General features: G+C 37.9%; 1 protein-coding gene across 1 annotated transcript in view; it reads left to right on the top strand.

The window, feature by feature from the left end:
- ACSL1 (acyl-CoA synthetase long chain family member 1) overlaps positions 1–21,312 on the top strand; it is a 38,602-nt gene that overhangs the window by 14,436 nt on the left and 2,854 nt on the right. The window contains exons 3-18 of the mRNA XM_059844629.1: positions 751–865; positions 1,235–1,299; positions 2,537–2,638; positions 6,257–6,356; positions 6,524–6,702; positions 9,448–9,480; positions 9,658–9,709; positions 10,496–10,569; positions 11,318–11,395; positions 13,664–13,798; positions 15,403–15,537; positions 16,317–16,412; positions 17,419–17,491; positions 18,157–18,245; positions 20,674–20,790; positions 21,149–21,292. Coding sequence (XP_059700612.1) covers positions 751–865; positions 1,235–1,299; positions 2,537–2,638; positions 6,257–6,356; positions 6,524–6,702; positions 9,448–9,480; positions 9,658–9,709; positions 10,496–10,569; positions 11,318–11,395; positions 13,664–13,798; positions 15,403–15,537; positions 16,317–16,412; positions 17,419–17,491; positions 18,157–18,245; positions 20,674–20,790; positions 21,149–21,292 — 1,587 coding nt within the window. The remainder of the gene's footprint in view (positions 1–750; positions 866–1,234; positions 1,300–2,536; positions 2,639–6,256; positions 6,357–6,523; positions 6,703–9,447; positions 9,481–9,657; positions 9,710–10,495; positions 10,570–11,317; positions 11,396–13,663; positions 13,799–15,402; positions 15,538–16,316; positions 16,413–17,418; positions 17,492–18,156; positions 18,246–20,673; positions 20,791–21,148; positions 21,293–21,312) is intronic.

The raw sequence follows: 21,312 nt of genomic DNA, 5'->3' as shown, positions 1-21,312 counted from the left end.
ACTAATTAACAACTGTGGCCTAATAATAATTGCATAATTGTAGTTTGTGAAACTTGATTGCTCTCTATAAAATGAGATTTAATCAGTCTAAATAGAGGCAATATTATATCTGAATTATTAGATTCTTGTATTGACTTCCAATTTTAGCTTATCTAAGTGCTCAACAGCTAAAAAATAGTGATTTCAATTTTCGATACAGTATTGTCTTGACTGCGTTTAAATAAGGAGGAAACCCTTTTTTGTAAGATGCAACTTTTAATTGGATTAAAGGACTCTATCTGGAACAGAATATTTTGCTTATGAGAACACTTGTTTAGGGTATTGGTGACCATGCTTAAAATAATTTAGGGTTTGAAGCCACATATTGAAGTGGAATTATGCTCTGTCGTCCTAATTAGAAAAATATATTGGGATTGCACGATTAGTATTCTGCCTAGACTGCTCTGAGGCTAGATTTAGGAAGCTGGATGAAATTAATTATGGTCTATATTGCACTAATAGAGTAAAATACTTCTTAAGAAAGTTTTTTGGACAAAATGCCCCTTGTTAGGCTTTACCATTCTCATTTGTTCTGTTCTATCATAGGTAGCTGAGGAATAAGATTTTGCCTTGCAGGTTTTTGGTAATGTAGGGAGCAGTTTGACTCTTGAAACAATGTCCTGAAAGCCTTGCACAGTTTTCAGGTTCTCTCAAGAAGGATATTCCTTCAAGCCAACAAGGGTGTCTAACCTTTCTAATTGCTTTTCTTAGGGCGGTGAGCATGCTCGAAGGTCCTCTCTTCTCAGCAGTGATGAACCGTTGGCGTACTACTACGATGATGTGAGAACAGTTTATGATATTTTCCAAAGGGGTTTACAAGTATCAAGTAAGTCTAAAATTAAAGGTAATATTTTAAATATGTCAGGAACTACATATTTGAACTGTTTTGAAATGCATCTGGGCATAGGGGGTCTCTGTCTAGCAATATGATGAATGTATTGGATGTGAATTTTCTTGAGGACAAATTAAACTGCTGTTTTGTGAAACAGAGTTCTGTGAATAAAGTCAGTGCTGTATTCCTTGGCCTAAACTTTGTAGCCTCTGTCCTTTCTCAGCTTCCTTCCCTGCACCCCCAGAAAAAACCCATTTGTCATCTGAAAGTGTCTGCTAAGAATCTAGGGGCTTAACACCAAGAGTGGTGTCAGGGCAGAGGAGCTGGGTTTGAATTTTGAGTAACTATTTTTTTTGGTTTTAGATAATGGTCCGTGTCTTGGTTTTAGAAAACCAAACCAGCCATATGAATGGATCTCCTATAAAGAGGTAACTAGTCTCTTAGTGCTAGACTTGCTTTTGCTTGCTGAGACCATTGGTACAACATCCAGTAATGTGATATAACTAATTTGAATTATTTATATGTTTTAAAGTAGTAGCAGAATATTGCAGAAAGGTTTTAGTTCCTATTACAGTGTCTTAAAGGAACAGCCTTAAATATATGCAAGGGAGAGAAAGAAGAGCACCTCCTGCACTTGTTTTGTGAACCCCAAAAATTCTGAAATAAAACTGTTATCTTGGTATCTCAGTGATGAATTCTTTAGATCTTGGGCGAAGCAGCAAGTTTGAAGTAATGTTCAGGGGCTCAGACTTTGCTTGCATCCAAGAGGCTCACTTTGCACTAGGAGAAGTTCTGTCTACAAGTGATGTTTGGGCTTGCTGTCGCCTTTTTTCCATAGTCTGAATGACAGTTGTAAAGGGTGCAAGCAGATGTGCTTCTAACTAGCAGCATGATGCTTCTTGATCCCTGAAAATATCTGTATGCAAATCTCCATTAACAGCTGTGCACACTTAGGTTGTTCCTGATTTAATCAGTTGGTCTTCAAATTTGCATAAACCTTGCCTGTTGCATACTGTTAAGGTCATTAAACACCTTCTGTGTGCAACAGATCTCACTTTTTTCCCAAGGTGACTTTGCTGTGAATTTGTTAGGCATACCTCTTTTATTAAAGCTTTGCTTTTGGGGTCATGTGACTAACATGGTTTCAAGTCATGTGCTATACAAAAAGAATTTAGGAAAGTGCCTTCCTGAGCTTTGTAAATAGAACCAAGTGGGTTTGGCCTCCTTATTCTATTGTTTTTTGAAGGGAGAAATGCTATTCCCATAGGCACTGAATGAAGTAAAAAGAGGGTTTATGTAATGCCTGTGATTAAACAGAAATATTATGTTTAATTGTTCCAGGGTCACTTCTTGGGTTTAACACAGATACAGCTAAACAGCCTTTTCTGTGTTTGTGTGCTGAACTTCTAAACTTATGCTTAACACTTTCAAGTCTGACTGGATCAAGTGTTTCTTCTTCTGCATATTGAGTGCGAGTGTAATAATTACAATCAATGCCATGTAATGACACTGCACTGTTTAGGTTATCAGAGCACAGAGGGCATCCAAAATAGCCTAAAAAACCTTCTCTCTCATTCATGCCAATTAATAATTGTTGAGGAGAGTTAGCAATTATGAGCTTGCTCTTATTTTTTTTTTGTTCTCCCTCTTTTCTGGCCTCTCCAGGTTTCAGAACGAGCTGAGTATGTGGGTTCTGCATTACTCCACCGAGGCTTCAAACCGTCTCATGTTCAGTATATAGGAATCTTTTCACAAAACAGACCTGAGGTAATTAAACTAACCTTTTGTGTATTTGTGGTCGGGCCATTACTAAAATGGCCTACACCTTTATCTCTTGACAGTGTACCTCTCTACTGAGAGCCCATTTGGTATTAAGAAAAGCCTAAAGACTGGCATTGTAGACCCGTGAGCTATAGACATGGCACCTTTTACCTAAGAACCAAAACTAGTAGTTGCCACAATGGTTAATGTCATATATTGTTGTGTTTTGGCTGAGGTTTTTTGAGGTTTTTTTTGGGGTTTTTTTTGTTGTTGTTGTTGTTGTTGTTTTTTGCCCCTGGAGCTAAATGTGGAAGGCTGGAAAGCAGGAAAAAAAACCAGGGAATTCAGAAGAACTTGACTAATTATCTTGTTTCCATGTTATGGAGTGGCTTGTTTAATAGGAAGTGAATGTAGTTCTTAGTGAGTGTAAACACTACTTGGTTTCTCTTTAAAAGTAACATTGGAGAGCCTAGATAGTTGAAAGTGACAGGAAGTCACAAGAAGGTGTTTAAACTTTTAGAACGCCAAGGAACACTTAGTGATTAAATATTTGGACAAAAATGTGTTAAGGTGATAATTCTTGTTTCTGCCAGAGGCCCTGGGCACAAAGATTCTGGGAGGGGAGAACTGCTGCTGAAAGCAAAAATTGGAAATTAATTTCATAAAAATTGGTAGAAAGTCTGAAAGGGGCACAATTAAAAATCACCTGAGACAACCATGGGGATATTCAGGTTGATAGCGCCTATCCATTTTAACCCATAAAGTGGTTCTAGATTGCCCTTTCTAAAAAAATTATGAAATATTCAGTTCTCTAGACTTGTTCATTAAATCTGTTTCATAGGACTGAATTTCTCAAACCTAGGTTTGTGTTTAGGAGTTTGAGCTAGTACTTGCTGCACTGAGCTAGTTCAGGGTAAACCTATATTAAGACAGGGGACTGCTTCTTACCCTTTATCAAAAGGATGCTGCCCCTCTTGATTAAACACTCCTGTTTGTTTGCTATTATCAAAGGGCATCCACAGTTCTGACAGGGTTAGAAGTTCTATCAGTGTATTGGTCTCTTTTTCTCACTAAAATTCAAGCTGTTTGACAAGTGACTGCGGCTTCCTTCTTTTCCTCTCAGGCTACACACTAAGAAACTCCCGAGCTCTTGGGTTTTCCTGATGGAATTCTATTTCTAACACCTGTAGATTTATTTCTGTAATAAAGAAGGCTGGAATATATTCAGTTAGGAAGCTGTTAAATGACATGGAGGTACAGTCTCTACAGTTCAGCTTCCTGTGCATATGACATGATGAACCAGAAGTAAAAAAGGGAGACAAATGTTTTTGTTGTGCCAATTTGAATTGTTTCCCTATAGATCCAAGTGTGCCAAGTCTCTGCTGGGTTAGTGAATTTCTGGAGGAGAGCCTGGAGTTTTGCTCTTGGATCACAGAAATAAAATGCTTAAGTTTGAATTGGGTCAGGAATGAGGTTAAAAGGTTTTTTTAAACCAGCAATTTCAAATTTGGGATTTTCCCCACTCAAAACTACTGGATGGGTGTTGTGACTTTCCAGTCATAATCACTAATCCAGACAGGAGAATATGTGAAGATTTTTTTGTGTGAGAGATTATTCACATTTGTTATTTCAGGGAGCAGCTGCTGGGGAAATCCCCTAATGGGGAAAATCCTAGCAAAATCAAAACTTTGGAAATAAAAGTATTACTTTCTTTGAGTTCCTGGAAAACAGTCATCTCTATTGGAAGTGGGGAGGTTTTGTTTTGATTGAGAGAAAACACAACAATGAAGTATGGTTTTCCCTAACAAAAGATCAGAACCATGTCGGAAAAGAAAATAAAAGTCTTGACTGTCTGTATTTAGTACTAGTTGCTCGCTTGGGCTTTGAGAGAACTTGAGTGTCATGGTTCAATATTTACATTTATTCATAATTTTAGATGCAAAATAGAAAAAAGTGTCTTGGTAGCCCAGAAAATAAAGATGCTGGTTGTACTGCTGAGAATGATGTGCAAGAGTTGTTGGAGGCTGCAACAGGAAGCTTTAAGGGCTGTGTGCAGCTTCTGAAGTCTTTTTGTAGCAGACCCCCACCCTATTAAAATAACTTCTAAACTTTGGCTGCTGAACAGCAGCCCAGTTGCTCCCTTTTTACATATCCTGGAGCATGCCATTTAGCAAGAACTATTCAGTGGACCCTTTCATGGCTATTATAAATGTGCCTGCTTAGACTTACCAGTATGTGTAATGTCTTCATGAAAATCTAGTTACTTGTTAGCTGGCCTTGCACTAGTTTTATAAGTCTTTTTGGACAAGGTGTATAATTTGCCCATTGCATGAATGCTGTCAGAAAAATTTCCTGTGTTTAAGGCTGTCTGAATCAATAGAGTATTTTGGGAAACTGGTCCCTAATAAACAGTTTGTAAAACTAAGATTTGGCAACTTTAACATAGTCTCTATTAGATAGTTTATGGAATAATCAGCTGAATCATGTTTAAACTTGTCATCATGTGGGGGTGAGGTAGCTGCTAGTCCTGAAAAGCCCTGGAAAGTGTAACAGTTTGAGGGAGGGTAAAGGAAACACCCTTGTTAGTGCAAGTCTTATTGAATTGTAAGTTCTGGTAAGATTTAAAGATGCTTGCTGCTTAGTTTCTGTCATTGGGACTGACTAAAGGTACTGAGAGTTTTTGTCAGTCTTTGATGGGAAAATCAGAAATGTTCTAGTTCTGCTCACCTCTTCATGTGTCTGGAGGTTCCTGTTTGAGAAGTTGCATGCTATTCTGTATTTTGGTGTAGCTAGTTGTTTACAAACAAGAGTTACTATCAGAAAAAAAGAATTGCATTACTGTCTTACCTTGATGATGAAAATAGTCTTACTTCAGATGAAGATAGGTTGGCTATAAAGCATAACTCAAATAATACATCAGAAGGCTGCAATATTCATTATGTTTATTGAGTACTATACTCATTAGCAGGTAAATCCTCCTTCCTGCAGCTTGCAGGGATGTCATTGCATTTTTTAATAGAAGTCCTCCTATAAATAAGAATGGTTAGTCTTGAGTAATGCTGAGAAACTTTCTGGGGCTGACTCTCCAAAGGACTTTAATTGCATGTGTTCCATGTCTGACCATCAAATGAGATGTGCATAATGTAAGGGTAAGAATACTGTGTGTATATAAATTTAACGTGTGGTCAAGACATAAATGAGTCCTTCACTGATTCATGGTAATAAGGAAAATTGAAAGCTTTGCCTACCTCCATAACCAAAACCAAATAAAAAGTACTGTACTCTTGCTAAAGTCTTTCTGTTAGTAGGTAAACTAAGGAGACAGTTAATGTTAACTGCTTTTTTCAAAAGTACTTAATATTACTTTTAGGGATAGGGTTGAATTTTATTGGATTCTTTCCTATAGCTCTTTATTATTTGAGGATTTTTCCTTTCTTCCACAGATAAAAATGGAGTAGGTCTTCAAAGTGAGAAAAAACAATACAAACTGCCACTTTCTAAAAAGTCTAGTCCATATGAGCTTTGTCCTATTAGCTTCCTTGTTAGATTTTAAAAGTGAATCTTTCTCGGAGGTCTGTTACAATAAGCATAACATAGTGACCTCTCTCTCTTCTCTTTGTGCAGTGGGTCATCATTGAACAGGCATGCTATGCATTCTCCATGGTGGTAGTGCCACTCTATGATACACTGGGAGCTGAAGCTATTACGTACATTGTGAACAAAGGTAAGACACTTTCAGTAGCTCAACAACTGAATAGATGATGGCAGAGCTGAGTGAGGGCAGAACTGTAGCCTTCTTCGGCAAAGCCTTCCATTGCAACAAAGTGAAGTATGTATGGATCTAGTCTAAACTGAACTTGTCATATTGATAATATAGTTCTTTTTCATCAGCTGACTTGTCATTGGTTTTCTGTGACAAACCTGACAAGGCCAGACTTCTGCTAGCCAGTGTGGAAAAGGGAGAAACTCCAATACTCAACACGATTGTTATCATGGATTCTTTTGGTGTGGATCTTGTGGAACGTGGTAAAAAGTGTGGTGTGGAAGTCTTCAGCATGAAAGAAATAGAGGTAAGAATGCTTAACCTGCTTAACTGCTTTAATCCCCTTTGCTTGCCATGGATTAGTTTCAAAATCCTTAACTATCTCTTGGATTGAAGTTTACACAAAAATATAAAAAGCAATAGGAGGAAAACTTGCCAATGGTATTTCACAATGCTCAAAGTATAAAAGTGGATATACCAAGATGACAGCATGAAAGCTTCCAAGACTGAAGACTAGATCTGAGTGTTAAGGCTTGCCCGTGTGAAACATAATGTGATAATTATATACTGTGACTAATATTTCAGAAATTCTTATTTCAAGAAAAGCATGTGTAGGTTTTGGTCTTGTGAAAAATGGCACTTTTCCCTGTACGCTGAATCTACAAGATGTTTTCTGGGGGAGAAGGAACATGTCAATCAACCTTTTACAGAATAAGGTTATGGTGATATAGGGGAATGAACTTTCAGGCTTTGGAAGTAGCAATCATTTTAATTAACCACCTGATGTCAAGTCTTGGTTTTGCATGTAGTTTTTTGTCTGCGTAGATCTCTTATGCAAGTTTATTTCATAACTTCACTCATTTGGAGAACCCTCATACAGGATCAAATTGCATGGAGTATATCTTTGCTCTGAGATTATGAAATTGGGTTTAGCCTGGTTTCAGCTGTAGTTCTGATGAAGGCTTGGCTCACTAGACTTTGACTATCTCCAAATAAATGTACTTGTCTTGTGCAGGTGTCAGTAACTGGTGTGAAATGCCTCATTTCACTGAACTCGTTTTCATAGCAGTTAAGACAGCTATGTTAATAGGGCCACCTTCTGGTAAAGATACAAAAATGTCAGCACACCTTCTTTCAAAAGACTGACTGGCAAACTGGCCTCATAAGAGTGCCAGGTTACAAAGAAGCTAAAAACATGAAGTAGGGCTAGAGTTAAATGGCTTATAGTTCACCAGCCAAAGGGTTGGGTTAAGCTTAGAAAAAGAGTGGCCGAACTGTAAGCTGTTAGACTAAAATGAGATTCTTTCCTTGAGCTGAACTGCAGTTTTGACAGAGGAAGATGCTTTCCAATGGATCTTCTAGCTGTGGAAAAACAAAACTGAGGGTAAATGTTGTCTTTACAAAAGATGTTTGTATGCTAAAATAGTGATGTTCAGTAATACTTTATAGCTCTTATTTCATTAATGCAAACATCAAGTGTTAAGTAATAGGTGTTCCAAGAGCCTTTTGTTTAAATCTCTGACAAGAAGTTAGAGGCAAATTTAAATACTTGCAATAGTCCTTCAGTGAACAGGAAAGTTTTGTCACTTGTTTTCTTTAAGGCGCTAGAGACTTAGAGTGTCTCCTGAAAGGTAACTATGAGCTGTTTAGGAGCTTAGACTAGAATGACTATTTCTAGCTTTGAGTAGTTGTTTTCTGGATTTCTGGGTTGAGCTTCTTGCTCAGCTGTGCCTGGATTATGTGAACCGTCCTCTGTATATGCCCCAGAAGCCATCAGCTTCGTTTCTGATGCCCATTATGTATATGCATTGTGTGGTTACTTGTAGCTGAGTAAATAAATGGCTCTTTAGTGGGAAGAGATGGTAGAGTTTTGTTCTAAGAGATCAAAACAAGTGTCTGGAGACTTTAACTGTATATTCAGTAAATCCCAGATTTTACTCAAGGCAGGTTGTAGGGAGGTACTGAGCTTGTCAGTGGTACATGAAGTGGAGGTGCTGTTTTGAGCAGACAGCTATGCTGCCATAGTGGTAAATCTTTGCATAATGCACCCTTTCAAAAAGGCAAGCCTACAGGTATGGGAATGTTAACTGTATTTCCAGACATTGCCTTTGTCTTAAGCCTCCTTGGGTAAATCTAAGAGGTACATGATACTAAAGAAGTCTAGGGTTCAAAGGAAATGCCTATGCTATTATTGTGTACTTGGAACATAAAGGCAGTGGTGAAATTGATGTCTGTCCTCAAAGGTACACTTCTTCCAAAGATACATTTAACAGAAGGTCCTCTTTAACTTGCATAAGCCCTTAAGCTAGCTAGTATTGTTTCTAGTTTTAAATAGGCATGACAGTAGAGTAGGTCTTGGTTTGAAACTTTAAAGCTCATAGGTACTGAACATTGGCTTGCAAATATTTCCTCTTATTTGCTATACCCTTGGTGGTAAAAGGATTGTTTTGGTATCCTCTCCCTTCTGCCTAAAGAACCCTAACATTAGTGGTCAGGTCTGAATAACTAAGGAGGAAGAAGGGTTCTGGATGAGAGTTTCTCCTGAATAGGAGGAGTTCAAACCAGCCATGAAACTCAGTCTTCCTTGGAGGTGCTTGACTGAGATGAATCTTCCGTCATTTAACCAATAATTGTTGGTGGCACATCTTCTGCATGAGGTATAGGATTGATTGTCTATTGTCTTACCATAACCTTGAGCTTCCCTAGGGAATGATTTCTAGTTTATTAGCTGGAGAAAAGCTTTGAGTTTTAGATAAATTATCATTTTTTTTAATTTGTAGAGCATGGTAGTTATTCTGTGTATTTCTGAAATGTGCTTTAAAGCTTTTGTTACTCTTACGTTAACCAGAGAATCACAGAATGGTGTGGTTGGAAGGAACCTTAAAGATCTGGTTCCCATCCACCCTCCAGCCATGGGCACTGGGTTGCTAAACAAGTTAAAATGCCTTAACAGAGAGTCTAAAAGTATTATGGTATTTAGTAATGTTTGGTAAATTTAAAACAAGAAAGCTACATTTTTATGTCTACAATTTCTCTCTTCTCCTTTCTGTAGGAGCTAGGAAGAGCACACAGGCAAAAACCTATGGTAAGTGTGAAATTGGTTCAAGTGACAATGTGAAGCTGGTTAGTGTTCTTTAGATCCAGCTAGCAAATCTCCCTGTCTCCCATAGCTCAGAAATAACACTATTACCCTGATGTATTGTCCTGAAAATTATTTTCCCTTGCTGTCTTAATTATACTAATGCTTTCTTAACTCTCATAGCCTCCAAAGCCAGAAGATTTAGCAGTCATCTGTTTCACCAGTGGAACTACAGGTACACCTTGTTACATTATGTAGAATTTATTATTCTGTATGTGCAAAATTAATACAGAAGCCCTCCAATTTCCCCCCCCCAAGATTTCCCCCTGGTGCTGCACCTTTTTGGCAAGTAGTAGCTGGGGTAGTGTTATGGTAAAGTTCCCTTGGATTTTTAAATTTTTTTTCCTGTTTATTAACACAGAGTTGCAGTTTTGGGAGGTGGAGGTGTTATGTTTTTGGGCTTGGAAACAAATAATGAATTTGAATTTACATAATAATAAGGGCTCTGCATCAGACTTCCAACTATCAATTCTTTCATAGTCTTGTTTAGTACTTTATCAGCAAAATTGTTCCATAGGTCTAAGAACCTTGCTGTAAGACCAAAACAGACTGTCTAGATGTCACTCACTTGACATTTGTGAAGTTCATACTCACTGGCATGGCGCATTAAGGAAAGAATACAGTAGCAAGCTATATTTTTAAAACAGATGTGAGAACAGAAATTAATCTGGATTTGGTATCTGCATTTTCACAGAAGAGTTGAATTTTGAATGAGAAACATATCCAAAAATATGGTGATTTCTTAAAGCTTTGGGCTCCTTAAAAAGTTGTAAGACTTCATCATAAACTGGTTACTTAACTGTTGCCAGCTGTTCTTGACAGTGTTTTGTTTAATTGATACACAAGATACACAAAGAAATTTGTTAATATCAAAGAATGCTATCACCTTAGTTTTGCCACTGCTTTCTTAAATTCAAGGATCTGAATTTCACTGTTGAATCCTGATGTCCTTCTTCCTTAGGAAACCCTAAAGGAGCTATGATCACTCATCAAAACATAGTCAGCAATGCTTCAGCTTTTATGAAATCTACAGAGGTAAACTGAAAAGATAAACATTGTGGACTTGATGAAGGGAAATAATCTTATGAGTAAAACAAACATTCAAATCTCTAACTTTGGTCTTAAGCTTTAGTAAGATCTAAGCAAAAATGTAACTTGACAGCACTCTGTGCCCACTAGTCAGAAGTCAGTGTTTACTGATTATTCCATCAGGGTCAGGAACCCAACAGATTTCCAATCTGTTCTGATGTAACCAGAGTGATATAATGATCCTGATGTGAATGTAGATTACATTCTGCCATGGGCTTACAGTGTTTCTCCTAAGTGCAAGGAGTACGGTTTCTAAATTAAGCAACTGGTCTCACAATTAGCTGATGTAAGGTACTTTTGATATTATAACCTTAGGGAAAATCGGGTAAACTTCCTAATCTTAGATGAAAGTATATTTTTTCAAACCAATGCTATTTTAACATCTCTTGTCCCTCTACCCTCCCAATATATGTAATGGAACTCTCTGTGGTTTATATCAGAATTTATTTTCAGAATTCTATGAATGATGAGTTGTAATAATCTGGTCACTCAATTCTAAAAGATTGTTTCTGCTATGTCTTTACTCATGCTAGAAAGTCATTGCTGTAGTCTTTAATGAATGACAATGCAGCTTCATTACAAGCAAAACTAAAGCAGGGGCTGTGCTCTAGAGTTTAGGTGCTAGATTTTATTGTTGTGTTTAACTTAGGCAAAATAGACTCAATGAGAATTAAACTTTTGCTAACACTTCCAGAAATCATTTGTGCCTTCTTCTGATGATGTTCTGATATCATTCCTGCCCCTGGCTCATATGTTTGAGAGAATTGTTGAGGTAAGCATCTGTTTGTTGTACTAAATTTTTGAGAAGCTTACTTTTCTTACAGAATGCATCCAGGTGAAATATGCTCTTCCTTCTTGACTCTTGTAAAGGTGTGTGAAAGCTTGAAATAAGGTTCAGGAAAGCAGTGTCCTATAAACAGTACATAGTAAGCTCTAGACAATTGGTTTTCATGCCAAAATATAAACATTAACCTTAGAGCTAGGGTTAATTAGAAACTGGTTTACTAGAACATGAGGCAATCCCTTAGCACATGTACACTGCTTAGAAATTGCCTCCAGTATAATTAGTGCATTATTAAAAATCCATGCCATTCTTTAGTCTGCAAAATTATTTTATAAGGAGGCATCCTGTTTGCTTACACAAAACTAATTTGAAGCTAAGCTCACCATTGCTTCCAAGAAATTTCAGTAAAGAGGAAGGGATTTTGTTTCAGGGGAATTTTCTTCTAGGAAATGAAAGTGGCTTTTAAAGCAATTTCAATGACCAACTGTGAAGTTCTCTTGGATTGCTTGTTACACCATATAGCAAAATCTGAGGCTTAATTTTTGAGAATGAAAGGGCTGCAGTTGTCTTAATGCTGGCAGTCTTGAAGACCTCTGGGCCCATTTTGAGTGCTCTTCTTTAATGAATGGATACAATTCCATTGTGCCTCTACAGTATGTAAGAAGTTTATGTACTAATTACTGCACTTATTGAAGTTGAATTAACACCTCCTCCTCAGGTGAGATTGCAAATACATATGTTGAAGTTTTATAGAGGGAGCATCCATGCAAGCATGAAAAAGGCATATGAAGCCAGAAATTGTTGTATGACTTCCATTAGGAATCTTAAGTTTTCTACAGAAAGTCTGTGTGTGTGTATATATGCAAAAATGTCTATATTCATGTGTGTGTTTTTGTGTGTATATATATGTGTCTGTATGTATATACATGTTACAAAGATTTGGAATAGTACACAGCTAAGGTCTACAAGTGCCTTTGGGCATTCAGCACTTTTTCTTCCTGGTCACCTTGATAGCAGTTATACCTCAGTGTCTGTTTAACTCCCCTGTCTTTCACCAGAACATACAAACAGCTCTGCTCTTGATTATGCAGTAGAAACAGGATAGGAACTTTCCTTTTAAAAGAAAAAATGAAAAGAGTGTTTGGATTGCAGTATTCCTCTGCTGGTTGAAGCCTGTACAAAATAGGTGGCATGGCTACATAAGGAAGTTAATCAAGACATTATTGGTAGAAAGTAGAAAAGATTTCTTGCTGTTTGGGGTAGATATGCACACAGGCTCTGTGAGAGCCAGTCTTTGTAGTCCTGTTTTAAAGTTGATGTTTCCTTGGTTTTGGCATCATGTGGAAGTTAGATGATCAGTGAATGTGGCTTGACAAATATCTTCCTACTTAAAGGCAGTTGATGCTCAGTCCATATGGACTGATATGTTTGCTGCTTTTAGCAGATGGTGGCACAGTGTAGGTAGAGAGGGAAAGTGACACTTCAGCATGTCTCATGCAGTAAATAAGAGGATGGATAGTAAGTAAGGAGTGAAGGAGAAGGTGTTACAGAGGAAACAGAGGTATAAACACAAGGAGAGGAGAGATGTTAAACACTAAAAAACTAGGAAAATAAAGTGAGGTGTGTAAGGTATTCGGTGAAGCTTTTAGTCTTCTAGCTTCTAGACAGAAAGTATCAAACACAACAGGATTAAGTCTGCCTACCTTTATGTAGGTCTGAAGTGATACAGAAATAAGCTCTGGCTCTGCTAGAATCTTCTGAAGAGCATCTTGATCACCTAAGCACAAGTCCTCTGCTCACATCAGTCCTGTGAAATGAGAAGGAAAACCAGAGTGCAAGGATTGGAAATGAAATAGCAAGTAGGCAGAAATCCTCACTGGCCTAGTAAATAGCATGTGTGGACTATAAATGCAGAATTTCTAGGTATAAAGCAGGGGACAAACAAGTCTGATATTTTTAAATAAGCTTGTTAAGTATTTCAAATGAAGTTCTTTTCCGTCTTTTGCTAGCTCTTGAGCCACTGGCATTACCTTATTTGACCCTTTTTTGATAGAGGCTTGTGCTAAGCTTGAAAGTGTGGTTTGTGTATACCAGATGTGTCTTGCTACTTGATCTTTCTAGTTCCATCTTAGTGTGAGAATGCTACAAAACCAGTCCAAAAGTGGAGAGGGTTTACTTAGAACTGTCGTACATACAGAGCTGGAACACTTTGTACCTCCTGCAGCAGTTTTCAGAGTGTTTACTTTCTTCTAACAGTGTGTGGTTCTGTGCCATGGAGCCCGGATAGGATTCTTTCAAGGGGATATCAGACTACTCATGGATGACCTAAAAACACTGCAGCCAACTGTATTTCCTGTAGTACCAAGACTGTTGAACAGAATGTTTGACAAGGTAAGTCTATAGGCATGAGTGCAGGCTTTTAAGAGACTCCATAAAGTCTGTGCTGCCAGAGTAGGAGTAACTGCTGTGTCTGGGATATTAAATTGCCATGCTAACAAATGTGTGCATCTCTTTCTAAAAGAGAGCTGAAAGTGCAGGGAATAGTACTAGTTGCATTAAAACACTTTCAGGCAGCAAATACTAGTGTTGAAAAGTCTGACTAGGGGACTTGATTCTCTCTATCTTGATTCATGACTTAGTGTTTTGCTCTGAGCAAGTTATTTAAGTCTTGTCTACAACACGAAAATGAGGCTTGGCATCTGCATGCCACACTTTTTTAGCATCTGACTCATGGAGTGGAATTTGCAAAGCAAGGTCAGGTGTTTGCCTATGTTTGCATGGACACATACAAATTTCCTACATGGCAGCCAGAATGTGTTCTAGCTGGGAGAACTCCCAGTTGGGAGTGCTGGGGAGGTGTCTGTAGCTTCATTCTCCTGTGTGTGCTGCATGCCTGCTCACAGTTAACTGAGATGGGAATTTGAAAGTAGATTCTTTCCTGAGCTTCAGATTTTGATTGGCCTTTTGTATATGGGTGACTGACTCCTTTTAGGGTACAGCCAGGGGAGGTAAAGGATATAATAAATCCTGTGACGGCTAAAGAAATGGCAGAGCTGTCCATGCTGTCTTAGCCAGGAAATTTCTCTGATCACAAGGCTAGAGAAACACCAAGTAACACAAGGTTCTGTTTGGCTCGGGAACAAATGGTGCAACTGGAATCCATTTGGAGGGGAGGAAAACCTGAGGCTAGCTTTTAGTACTTAAAATGTAGCTCCTTATTCTGCTCACACATTTTCTACTGGAATTTGAGAAGCACAGTCCAAGCTTGGGACTTTGTTCTCATGATTTCTTCCTCTTTCTTTAATCTGCTGCCCTGAGGCTTCCACCATTTCAGCCTCACCCATCCTTGCAGTAACCTAGCATATGAAGCCAGCAAGTTGGGGAGTTGGCATAGCAGGGGGGCATAATGCTGCAGTCTGCATGCTTTCAGTCATAATGCTGAGTCTTCCTCTTTCCAAATGAATGTACTAATGTTTGGCTTGCTGTTGAGCTTGCTCTCTGCCTTCCTAAGAACAGCTAGAAGGAGCTTTTGAGAAGTGACCTAAAGTACAAATTTGTATATGCAAGACAGATTCCATTTGGTGTTTCTGAAGTGACCTGCATCTCCTCACAACACCATGTTTTACATTATGTATTATGATAGGGTTCTTTTCAGAAAATGCTGAGGATTAGGCTCAATTTGAATTTTGGTGATACTAGAATAGAGAAGTAAACCATTCATTTTCATTCATACATTTTAATGAAGAAATTATGCATTGAAACAACATCACACAATTTGATGGATATCAAGAATTAGTTAAGTGCTGATTTCAACTCTTGAACTGAGGTCAAAATAAAAATTCACAAGTATTTCTTACTAGAGTTAAGATGCCTATCAATAAAGGTTGTTTTAATTTATTTGATTTTCACTGTTAAGAGTCTCTCTGCATGCATATGTAAGAAAAAGGGAATGGTAGTCTATGAGAATTCTAACCATAGTTCATCTTTCTTAATAGATTTTTGGGCAGGCAGATTCTTCAATAAAGAGGTGGCTGCTGGACTTTGCTTCCAAGAGGAAAGAAGCAGAACTCAGAAGTGGTATAGTTAGAAATAACAGTTTCTGGGATAAAGTCATCTTCCGTAAAATACAGGTATGCTTGAGAGCCTCTAAGTTAAGCTTTGCAATTGTTGAATTTCATACCAATACTTACAGACTACTATGGCTTTTTCACTGAGTTAAGACAACATGGCTCCTCAGAGTAAAAATCAGAGCTGGCTTTTTATTTTCAACCTCATTTTTTCAATTCCCTTAGTTGTCATAGTATCAGCTAACTGTATCAAGGAAGTCACTCTGAAACGGTCTGGTGCTTCTCTCTTACCATTTTGAAAGCACACATTGTCCTTCTGAAGGAAGGATGCTAAGAATGACACAGTGCCACCTGTAGCCCCCACTGTCTTCTCCCTGTCACTAGTGAGCCATGCCTGCTGTTGTATCTGACACTCACTTGCTATGGCCTTAACCTTGGCTGTACAACATGCCTGTGTTTCTGCTTTTGGTAGCATATTCTATGCTATGTATAGAATAGCATATTCTATGCTATTCTAGCATTCAGGATGTATGAGAAACTGATACAAGGCAATTAAATATAAAGCCATCACTGTAAGGCCATGGCTTAACCTCCTTTTTGTAGAGTCTGCATTGCAGTGACACCAGGTACAGATACTTAGTTTGAGAATCTGGATCTTCCAGCCATTAATGAGACTAGAAACAGGGCAAGAAAAGCAGCTTGCAATAGCAGACTAAACTTTTACTCTCTAACTTTTGTGGGTGGCACTGTAGGTGACCAGTGGCTAAGGGTGACATAGAAGATGACTCTGGAAATATTTCTAAAATGCTTTTGGTGTCCACAGTATCTTGTGTCTGTTGTAGGCAAGTTTGGGAGGAAGAGTAAAGCTGATGATCACAGGAGCAGCACCTGTGTCTGCAAGTGTACTGACCTTCCTGAGAGCAGCTCTTGGCTGTCAGGTGAGTTGCCTGGCCTTAGTCCCAAACCCTAAATATTTTAACACCTGGCTCCAGCTTTGTTAGAGCTTTTCTAGCAGTCTGATTATATGGATAACTCCTTTCTAGTATTCTTGGAGATGATACAAGTGCATGCTCTTTTCCTGAGTTTCTCTCAGTCCCCTGAAATTTCTGTGTTCATCCCAAAGTCTTTTAACTGAAGTAACCAGCTGACCTTCTTAGAGGAAAGATTTTTTCATGGGCTGCAGTAAGCAATAAATTACCCACTTTATTTAATTTTCTGGAGTTTGCCTTACTTACAGAAGTATTTTTGACTACTGTAGAAAATCTAATAATCAGTGTGGTAATATTGTAGGGTTGCTGTTTTGAACATGAGGCAGGTGAATCAAATTGCACACATGGCATTTATCTTCAGAGCCTCTTCGAAGTATATGCTTTTGGAGGTAAAATTTGAATAGCAATGGCATAAAATAGAACAAATGTGTTGACATTAGATAAATTTCAGGGATAGAAAGCAAAAATAATCTTAAATATCAGGCTTCCATAATTTCCTGAGGTTTTTCAGTGGTGTGCTGGTGTAATAATGCACTTAGCATAGAAAAGGGAAGCCTGTCTTGTATAGCAATCACAGAGCTGTCATGGGGCGTGGGGATTCCATTTCTGGCTGTCTCAGACAAACCTATTTTTATATTATGTGAATGGAGGTCACTGCTAGTGCTATGGTTCTTCACTTCTTTCTGGCTTCTTCTGCTATTTTCTGTTTTAATCTAAACAGGTGTCACATGCTGTGTGAAACTTTTGAGTACATATTGGAGCTGAAGATGGAATATTAGCACTTAAAACTGTGTATTGTGATAAAACTAATATTTCAGGGTTTTTTTAAAAGATGCCTGAGGTACACTCAAATTTAAACAATTGAAGAAAATAAACATATTAATTACATTTTAATGAAGAAACTTTGTGTTGAAAAGTAATGGTCCTTAGGTTATATTTTGATTTCACCTTCTAGTTCTATGAAGGTTATGGACAGACTGAATGCACAGCTGGATGCTCCCTGTCATTGCCTGGTGACTGGACTGCAGGTATGATGTTCAGCTGTCTACCTGCCCCTTAAATTTTAAGATTACTGAAATTTTTAAAGGTCCCTGATCACTTTATTTAATCTTCAGTAAGACCTATAATGAAGGATAAGATTGATTTTCTTCAAGTGAAATAAAAGAATTTTGAAGAGATCCCTTCACATTTCTGCCCCTAAATAGCTATGAATGTTCAGGAATTCAGACCTTTCATAGGATTTGTTCTTGTAAGTTGAAGTAGCTTGAGGAGGAGGGAACTCATAGTATTAACACTTGTAGTTTCTATCAAGCACAAATCTTCTGTGTATAAAGGCAGTACTGGAAATAGATGTGGCATTTTTTGGTGTGTGGAATCCAGAGTTTGCACTTCCTTCAGCTGTTACATCTCTAGCTCCCTAACTGAAATAATATTGCTAATGGAAACTACATGGGACTTCTGCTACTTAAATATGTTTGTAGAGTGAGGATCCTGATTATAAGAAAGAGCAAGCTTGAGTACATGGTTCAGGTTGTAACATTCTTAGGGATATCTGAGAATTTAATGTTTCAGTCCTAGCAAATTAAGCTACCAGAAATCAGTTTTCCATCTTTCTTTAGTGTGTAAGCAGCTTATTTTTTTCAGAATCTGACTAAAAAGCATCAGGGTATTGAAGTGTTACTCTATTTAATAGGTCATGTTGGAGCACCAATGCCATGCAATATCATCAAGCTTGTTGATGTACAAGAAATGAATTACTTGGCTGCAAAAGGAGAGGGTGAGGTAAGTAATTTCAGAAAGTCAATATGAGCCTCTTGGGAAATTTTGGAAACTGTGTTGGATTTGGTGGTGGTTTTTTTTTGGTTGGTTTGGTTTTTTTTTGGTTTTTTTTGTTTTTTTTTTTGTTTTTTTTTTTCTCCTGAAATAACTGAGTTTACTAAAAAGTGTTAAATGTGGCCTGCTACCTAAAATCTAAGATGCCTGCATGCCATACCACTTAATGATTCACAGAAGTAAATCAGGAAGTAGTATATGGGAGGGTAGAAGAAAGAGCTTACATAGCAGTGTTAGCCCACAGGTGAACAGATGGTTTTATGACCATACATAAGGCTGTTTGACAAGGCAAAATCTTCCAGCTGTGGAATAGCTGGGAAGTGTGGCTGCCTCATACTGCAGCTACCCTTCAGCAGAATGCTGGCAGAGGGCTTTTCTCCCACCCTGCTGCCAAGGGCCAGAGAACAGCTGATGCATACAGCCAGTTACCCAGCTTGTGATGTGTGAGATGAGGTAATTTAAAGTGGCTGGGAACTTCTGAGAAATGGAGATCAAGTGCCATGAAGGTTGCTGATGATTTGTGATGCCTGCCTGCACATTTTTCTGAACTTTTTTATGCAATGTGCACGAATTGAACACATATGTTTCAATTTGCATTTTGAGGACTCAGCTTTATATGTGATGCTAAAGGCTGTCTTTTAAAATATTTTTTCCAAGTTAAGTGTATACAGATTTAATTTTGAATGTACTTTAAACAGATGTTCATGCAGTAATTTATTTTCCCCAAGCCTCAAAAGCCGATTAACTGTGGTGTCTTTCATATGCTTTCAAGAAGCTGTGGGGGCAACTGGGGGAGTGAGAAATTAAAAGTGGCTTAAGCAAGTAACTAATCTGGGGCTATAAAGGATTTATAATGTTTATTTGTTTTGGTTGTGATTCATATGAGACTAGAAAAAAATCATTGAGCTTTAGCTCCCAGAAATACTCAAGTACTTAGTTGGCCTTCGCGGTGGGTAACTGCTTGCGAGTGAAGAATGATGTCAAAATTGTTCTATCTTGCATATGACTCCATATTTAGTCTTCAACAGCAAGTTTTGCTTCACTTTCAGTATGTTCTTAGAGCTTGGTTTGCTAGAGGAACTGAATATAAATTCTTATAATGAGAAATAGTTAAATAGCTTTAAAAAAATCTCCTAAAAGTGTTTTGCTTTCACTTAATGTGAAAATGTGCTGCATTAGGAATTAGTTTGGACTTGAATAAAAAAGGTAGCCCCTTAATGTAAAGGTGCCATCTTAGTCTTTCAAGCCTAACTTCCTCAGTATAAACCATTCTAAATATAACAAAAAAGCATTGTAATTTGCTTCACAGAACTCATAGCCCATGGCTTTTGAATTGGCTCTTCTTATGTATTTGCCTAAAAAAAAAATTCTTCCTTATTTTCTGCTTTTCATCTGGGTTAAATATTTCTAGTCCCCTTCTCTGAGAGTAAGCTTGCAATATTCTCTGCTCTGTCAGCCTTGATTTCCACTTTTGGCACTCAAGAAGAATAAATATGTGAATAGAATTACATATGGGCATATGCAGAGGAGGTCTTAGTGTCAGCTAGCAGGATACAGATAAATGGTTGGCTGTCTCTCCTGGGAAAAGCTGTCACCTACTGCCTTCCTATGATCTTAGGGGCTATGAAAAATTAAAATTTGATTGGTCAGTCTTTGACTTGACTGAGACATGTAGAGTTCTCTTTTATTTGAATCCTTACAGATAAAGTCTATTTTAGAACAGAAATGACTTGCTTTTGCAAAATATTACTTTAGTTTGGTCCCAAGTTTAGTACTATCTCTATAAGGTCATGAGAGCCCTCAGTAATACTCTGATGTCCCTCCTATTGACAACATCTTATTTATGTTCATTATATTGTAGTTCACCAGCATACTGGGTAGGCACTGAAAATTTTTCAAAAATTGATTGCTGAGCTACATTAGTAAATCCTTCTTTCCTAAGTTTTGGACAATGTATGTGTCATTTGCTTGATACACAACTGTTTTTTTCTCCACTAGTTTTAGCACAATGCCCCTGCTGTTTACCAAAGCTGAGAAGAACACGTTTCCAGGCTGAGAGATAGTATTTCTGGATCTAACAGAATTTTTTTACATAAATAAAACCAAATTTCTTCTGATAGGTTCCAATTATTCAAATAGTGGATAGGAAGACTACTGCTAGACTGGAAGAGATTAGATCCTTCTAATTGCTTCTTATTCTATTTCACACCAATGGAAAACATTAGGTCTCCAAAAACCATGAGCAGAAGTTCCTGTACAAACACAAACTACTTCTTTCCTTTTTAATGGACATTAAGAACCATTGGAGGAAGCATTGATAGTAATGATTGCTAACTGTCCTTCCTTGTGGTATATATTAATAAGTGGCTCTTTTCAGGTGTGTGTTAAAGGGGTAAATGTGTTTCGTGGCTACTTGAAAGATCCAGAAAAAACAGCAGAAGCTCTGGACAAAGATGGCTGGCTTCACACAGGAGATATTGGGAAATGGCTACCAGTAAGTTAACTTGCACAGTTGGAATGATACTTTCATAGTTACTGGCAGAAATTTAATAACCAGATTAGAAAGCATTTGGTATTGAACAGAATTAGTTAGGTTAAAGACAAGAATTTGTGGATAATCTCTGTTGTTGCTGAATCTGTGTGCCTGGGCCGAAAAAAAAGTATTGACAGTGCCAGTGCTGAGGCTTTCCCCAGTTTAGATTAGATGGATATGTAACCCATTTTCAAACACTAGTTTGACAGTTGTCTGGCTCTAGCACAGTTTTACTGTGCCAGTGTGGTGTGCCTAAGGTGTGTAGATTGGTTTTTCACTTGAAGTGCCTCTTCTGAGTAAAAGTAACTTCTCCCAACAGAATGGTACATTGAAGATCATTGACCGGAAAAAACACATATTTAAACTAGCCCAGGGAGAATACATAGCACCAGAGAAAATAGAGAATGTGTACCTGAGATGTGAAGCTGTTGCACAGGTGTTTGTCCATGGAGAGAGCTTGCAGGTAAGCATTTTTCAGGTAAT

This window comes from Haemorhous mexicanus, chromosome 4 (genome assembly GCF_027477595.1).
Source record: "Haemorhous mexicanus isolate bHaeMex1 chromosome 4, bHaeMex1.pri, whole genome shotgun sequence".
Lineage (NCBI taxonomy): Eukaryota > Metazoa > Chordata > Aves > Passeriformes > Fringillidae > Haemorhous > Haemorhous mexicanus.
Note: the sequence above shows the minus strand (reverse complement) of the source record. Positions and strands in the feature narration are given on the sequence as shown.